Genomic DNA, 6,817 nt, shown 5'->3' on the forward strand with positions numbered 1-6,817 from the left:
CAAATCTTACAATACTTTTTTTACCAATCTCCAAGCATTACAAAGTTCATTAACCCATTCCCTACTGCACTGTTATTGAGTTTATTCCACACATTGCAGTGAACAATCAGAACCAACTTTATTTTAACAATTCCAGCCTTTTTAAGCAAATCTGAGTATTACTGAATTACAGGATTATTACACACAGAGGGGGACACAGCTCTCTGAATGAGCTATTCAATTAGTGCCATTCTCCTGCCTTCTTCTCAAAACCCTGCACAATAATCCTTTACAAATCATCCAGAACAGTGATTACGGGGTTAAACAGAATGAGTACAAGATATCAGTGAGTGTCCCTGTTAGAGGGATATTGTACATTACAGACTGAGCGACAGAGATCAGATTATTATAGATCTATTTCTTAGAAATGAAAAAGCCATGATTGATTCAGTGAATTCAGTGATTAAGAGTTATGGGGAGAAAGCGGGAAAGTGGAACTGATCCACTTCAGATCAGCCATGATCTTATTGAATGGTGGGGCAGGCTCGAAGGGCTAGATGGCCCACTCCTGCTCCTATTTCTTATGTTCTTATGAATTATTTCAATGCTTGCACATTGTTTACACACATGTTGGTGCATTGTACAATCTTCTGTCTTATTCTGCCCTAAAGACCATCTCCTTTCCTCATTGATAATGGGTAGAATTCTCCAGCTGTTCACACCAGTCACATTTTCCAGTCCCGCTGGCAGAGCACTTTTGCCTGTGTTTTTCCCACCTGTGAATGGGAATTTCCATTGACAGTGATGATGCCAGAGAATCCCACCACTGGCAAACAACCTGCCACCTCCTGCCAGCAGGAAACACACAGCTGGGGGGGCGGGGCCGGAGAATCCCACCCAATATCTTTATATTTTCCCTCGGTCACATCATTCTTCACTCGCTGTGAGGAAAAGCTAGTTTACACAGCTATAATATGGAGTGACAGTGTCCAGGAGACTTGGTTAGAATTCATAGATTAGCTAGAAAATCTCCAGAGAATTATGGCTTCAGAAATCAACGTAATGAGAATGGGGGTGCCTCATGGATAGACATCATTCAGCACTTTGCTGGAATACTTCTATTGTGTTAGCCTGGTGAGATTTGGTGAGATACAGTACTCACAGCCACAATCTGTTGTACTAGTTCCTGCTGCTTCAGACATTCACAATGAAACACCTTCGATTCCAGTTTCGGGTCACTGTCTGTGTGGAGACTGCACATTCTCCCTGTGTCTGCGTGGGTTTCCTCAGGGTGCTCCACTTTCTTCCCACACTCCACAGATGTGTGGGTCAGGTTGATTGGCTGTGCTAAACTGCCTCTTAGTGTCAGGGGGATGAACAGGATAAATGTATGGGGTTACGGGGATAGGGGTTGTTTTCAGTGCAGGCTCAATGGGCCAAATGGCCTTCTGCACTGCAGGCATCCTATGACTCTATGACCTTGAGGTAAGAATAGAATCCCTACACTGCACCAACCACAATCCCAACTGTAATCCCAAGGATTTACCCTGCTACTTCCCCTGACACTAATGGACAACTTAGCATGGCCAATCCACCTAACCTGCACATCTTTCGAGTGTGTGAGGAAACCGGATTACCCGGAGGAAACCCACGCAGACATGTGGAGAAGGTGCCAACTCCACACAGACAGTGACCCAAGCAGAGAATTGAACCTGGGTCCCTAGAGCTGCGAGGCAGCAGTACTAACCACTGTGCCACTGTCCCATCCCACCTTCCTATCAGATCTTAAACTTCAACAATCAGGTTCAGAGATTGAAGTCCTGACTTTAGAAGAGCGAAAATGCAAACACCAGCATGAGATGTGTATTAACCTGAAGGTCAGTTTCTAGATCAATAAGACTCTCTTCTGCTTTTACTGAGATTTAAACAAATACAGCTCCAGTTCCTTGTTTCATGAGAGTCTCTCACAACACATTGAGGTGAGAGTTGCTAGTATTGCTGTAAGGTAACTGATTTCTGTATGGAATTTGTACTTTGCTGAGTTTTAGGAATGATATATCTCCTTAGTTAACTGCTCATTTGATATGAAATATTGACAAAGAAAGCCAAGTGTATCCATTTAATAAATTTCAAACTCCATCCCATTTCTAAACATCAAAAGTTTCACCCAGAATCAACAAACAGGTTATTTTCTGACCAGCTATCATTGATACAAGGGAACGGGGCAGGAGTTTTATGTTGAGTGGACACACAGGGTGACTCCACTGTAGGTTTCCCAGAAATGACAACTGTTTGGAAAATTGTTGTGAAGCCCACAGGTCTTTGTAGCGTTTCACTGTGTGTACGACATGTCCTGCAGGAAGGTTATTGTACACAAATTCAGCAACCTTCTCTGCATCATTCCAGCCATCCTTCCCTTCCATTAACTGCCTTATTTGTGCCTCATTAAGTGGAGTTTTTGGATCAATGGCAAAGGAAACAATAACATTTACACCATTGAGTCTGAAAAAGTTAAACCAATTCGATCCAATGACACAATGATTGTCGAAGCCACTGACAGGATCATAGACCCGCACTGACCATTTTACCCAGTCATATTTGCCTGCTAATGCCTCAAATATGTAACTTGCACAACTCCTGTTATCTCGCTCACCCTTGTTCTTTATCAGACCCTCAACATCTATTTTTGCCTGGTCCGCAAAATCATTTATGCATTTATCTACCATTGATTTCATTTTGTCCTCAACTTTAGCCAATTTTCCATTCCATTCTTTCTTTAGTGCCTCTACATCATTGCCAGTGAGGGTAGCGTGACCCAACGTGGCAATCAGGCCAATACAGAAAAGCTCCCTCAGTCGGGAGCACATCTCTTCCATGAGGCGTCGGTTTCTCTGATCATATTCCATGGCAGTCTCCAGAATGGGTTTGCCAAAGATGATAGAATACCCCATCACACCATCAAAGAGAGTGTGAAGGTTCTGGTCAGCCTTTGTTGCTTCAAAGTGTGAGAGAAACTCTCGTTTCTCGTTTTGCTGGTACTCTGGTTTGGCGTTCAGGATGTCCATGTACTTTCTGAACTGGTTTTTCAGATTCTCTTCAATGGGGAAATATTGATTATTGATTGTAGATTTCTCAACTGCACGGAGTACTTCTTTCACCTGATCTGAGATAACATCTAGCATGTTCCTGACCATCTGGAACTGCTCCTTCATGTATTTTAACTCCTCACTTTCACGACCGCCTAAAGCAAGTTCAATAACTGCTGCGGCTACCCCAAAAATAGCACCCACTGGTCCAGCTGCAGAGGCCAGTTTGCTGAAAGTTGCAAATTTTTCCATAGCATCTGCCACAGCAGCCATTCCAGACACAACTTCGGTGCTTGCTTTTGCCAATCCCAGTGTTCCTTTCGCAATGTCAGCCATTCTGGTGATCAGATCTCTGTATTTGGATTGTCGCTTCCTTCACTAAGCCCTGAAAGGAAAGTTATAACAATTTATATATGATTCTGTAATTTATTGATGTAAGGAAAGGTATCCTCTGCTCGTAGACCACATCCCTCTCTCAGACAGGATCCCAATTCTGCTATAAATCTACAACAGGCTCACCCAGAGAAGAAAATCTACTGAGACATTGGCCTAAATGTCAGGCTTGCTGTGCACACAAATTCAGGTGAGGCCAGAAGTGAATGTAGAATCCATTCCCTGACAAATCATGTTCTCAAAGTGAATTTACTTCTGGTGACCAACTAAGGCCAGCCCAGCATGAAACATGTCTTCCGGTGGGCCTGACCGTACTGGTGGGGTTGGGAATGAGTTGGCCACTGGGCCTAATGGGGACATAGAACATAGATTTCGGCCCACAAGTTGCACCGATCATATCCATACCTACCAGGCCTATGCATAACTCTCAATCCCATTAAATCCTATGTACTCATCCAGAAGTCACTTAAAAGACCCCAGCGAGTTTGCCTGTACCACCACCGATGGCAGCCGATTCCACTCACTCACCACCCTCTGAGTGAAAATCTTACCCCTGACATCTCCTCTGTACTTGCTCCCCAGCACCTTAAACCTGTGTCCTCTCATAGTGACCATTTCAGCCCTGGGAAATAGCCTCTGAGAGTCCACCCTATCTATTCCTCTCAACATTTTATAAACCTCTATCAGGTCACCTCTCAACCTTCGTCTCTCCAGGGAGAAGAGTCCCAGCTCCCTCAATCTATCTTCATGAAGCATGCCTCCTAATCCAGGCAACATCCTTGTAAATCTCCCCTGCACCCTGTCAATAGCTTCCACATCCTTCCTGTAGTGAGGCGACCAGAACTGCGCACAGTACTCCAAGTGGGGTCTGACAAGGGTCTTATAAAGTTGCAGCAATACCTCCCGGCTCCTAAACTCAATCCCTCGGTTAATGAGCACACCATACGCCTTCCTGACCACATCCTCCACCTGCAAGGCCAATTTAAGAGTCCTATGGACCCGGACCCCAAGATACTTCTGCTCCTCAACACAGCTAAGACGCCTACCCTTGATATTGTACTCCTTCATCCCATTGGATCTGCCAAAATGGACCAGTACACATATCTGCATTGAAGTCCATCTGCCGCTTCTCTGCCCAGTCTTGCATCCTATCTATGTCACGCTGCAACTTCTGACATCCCTCCAGAATATCCACATCACCACCAACCTTCGTGTCATCAGCAAACTTACCAACCCATCCCTCCACTTCCTCATCCAGGTCATTTATGAAAATGGCAAACAGCAAGGGTCCTAGAACAGATCCCTGGGGCACTCCACTGGTGACCGACCTCCATGCAGAAAAAGACCCATCCACAACCACTCTCTGCCTTCTGCAGGCAAGCCAGTTCTGGATCCACAAGGCCAAAGGCCCTTGGATCCCATGCCCCGTCACCTTCTCAAGAAGTATTGCATGGGGGACCTTATCAAACGCCTTGCTGAAGTTAAACTTCTCTAAATGTTTATAAATCCTGTCCCTCAGTACCGTCTCCATCAACTTACCAACCACTGAGGTCAGACTCACCGGTTGGTAATTCCCGGGCTATCCCTGTTCCCTTTCGTGAAAATAGGATCCACATCCGCAATCCTCCAATCCTCTGGAACCTCTCCCGTCTCCATCGACGATGCAAAGATCATTGCCAGGGGCTCTGCAATCACTTCCCTCCCCTCCCACAGTAACCTGGGGTACATCACATCCGGTCTGGGTGACTTATCTATCTTGATCGAATTTAAAAGTTCCAACACATCCTCTTTCTTAACGTCCACATACTCAATCTTTTCAGTGTGCTACAAACCTGTAGTACAACCTCCCACATCACTTTCCACCGTGAATTCCGAGGCAAAGTACTCCTTAAGCACCTCTGCCATTTCTTCCGGTTCCACACAGACTTTCCCCCTTCAGCTTTTATAGGTCCAATCCCTTCACTTCTCATCCTCTTACTCTTCACATATTTGTAGAACGCCTTGGGGTTCTCCTTAATCTTACCCACCTGGTGGTTAGTTTTAAAGCTCCCTAAGCATCGCCCTGGGGACTACAAGAGATTGGATGGGAGGCAGAGGGAGCTTTCTCCAACATAAAATGGAAGAATCATTTGTGATAATGGCTGAGTACATGGCGTACACAGGAGATGGGAGGGCAAGTCCAGTAAGCTCCCTGTCCCCTAGTTTTTCTGGTGGAAGTGGGCAGTGCCACACAGGGATGGCAGAAAAAGGCTGCTGCATTTAACCAAGAATGCCTGAGCGGAGGTTGCTGCCCAGGTCAGTGGGTATGCTGCACGTGGCATCAGTGCCACAAAATGTTCAAAGACCTTATTTTCTTACATTGACATGGTACAGTTTAAGCTTCTTATGAACAAGGAAATAGACAAGTTGCAAGAAAAAAGTTTTGGATTGGGGGAGTGGATTTTAGTAAAACAAGACAGGATCTGGTCCAGCTGGACTGGGAACAGCCACTAATGGGAAAATTTACAGAAGAGCTGGGGGCGGGGGGCGGGGTGGCATTCGAAAAAGAAATGGGGAAGATGCAGCCCAGCATTTTCTCTGCAGGATGATAGGTAGGAGTAACAAGCCAGAAAACATGGATGACCAGAGAAATTCAGGATCCAATGAGAAGGAAGAGAAAGACTTTTCAAAAGTACAAGGGGAGCAAATCAGTGGAGGTGTTGGTGAGGTATAGAAAGTGCAGGGTGGAGATTAAAAAAGTAGTTAGGAAAGCAAAGAGGGGATTTGAGGATGCTCTGGCTGGTAAAAGTAGGGGAAATCCCAAGCTATTCTGTGATTCTATCAACGGGAAGAGGATAACCAGGGAAAGAGTGGGGCCCATTTGGGACCAAAGGGGCAGCCTGTGGATGGAGGCAGTGGAGATCAGTACACATCCACCAAGAGAATGAGGATGATGGTCTGGAATTCAGGGAGACAGACTGTGAGGTTCTTCAGCAAATTAACATTGAGGGTGGTGATGTCTGGAACAAGCTGCCAAAGGTAGGGGAAGAGGCAGGTACAGTTTTGTCTTCTAAAAAGCGTTTAGACAGTTACATGGGTACGATAGGGATAGAGAGATATGGGCCAAATGCGGGCAGTTGGGATTAGCTTAGGGATTTAGAACATAGAACACTACAGCACAAACAGGCCTTTCGACCCACAAGTTGCGTCGATCATATCCATACCTATCAGGCCATAGAACTATCTATAATTCCCAATCCCATTAAATCCCATATACTCATCCAGAAGTCTTTTAAAAGACCCCAGCGAGTTCGCCTCCACCACCACTGATGGCAGCCAATTCCACTCACTCACCACCCTCTGAGTGAAAAACTTATCCC

The 6,817-nt window shown here is 45.5% G+C and overlaps 1 protein-coding gene across 1 annotated transcript; it reads right to left on the minus strand.

Moving 5' to 3' along the window:
- Nucleotides 1-2,126: 2,126 nt before the first annotated feature.
- LOC145360055 (uncharacterized) lies at nt 2,127-3,438 on the minus strand. Its single transcript, XM_080214975.1, has one exon. The coding sequence runs from the start codon at nt 3,399-3,401 to the stop codon at nt 2,127-2,129; it is 1,275 nt and encodes a 424-aa protein (XP_080071101.1). The 5' UTR covers nt 3,402-3,438.
- Nucleotides 3,439-6,817: the final 3,379 nt, after the last annotated feature.

The sequence above is a fragment of the Carcharhinus amblyrhynchos genome, chromosome 2 (assembly GCF_965287045.1).
Source record: "Carcharhinus amblyrhynchos chromosome 2, sCarAmb.v2.hapA, whole genome shotgun sequence".
In the NCBI taxonomy this organism is placed as follows: Eukaryota; Metazoa; Chordata; class Chondrichthyes; order Carcharhiniformes; family Carcharhinidae; genus Carcharhinus; species Carcharhinus amblyrhynchos.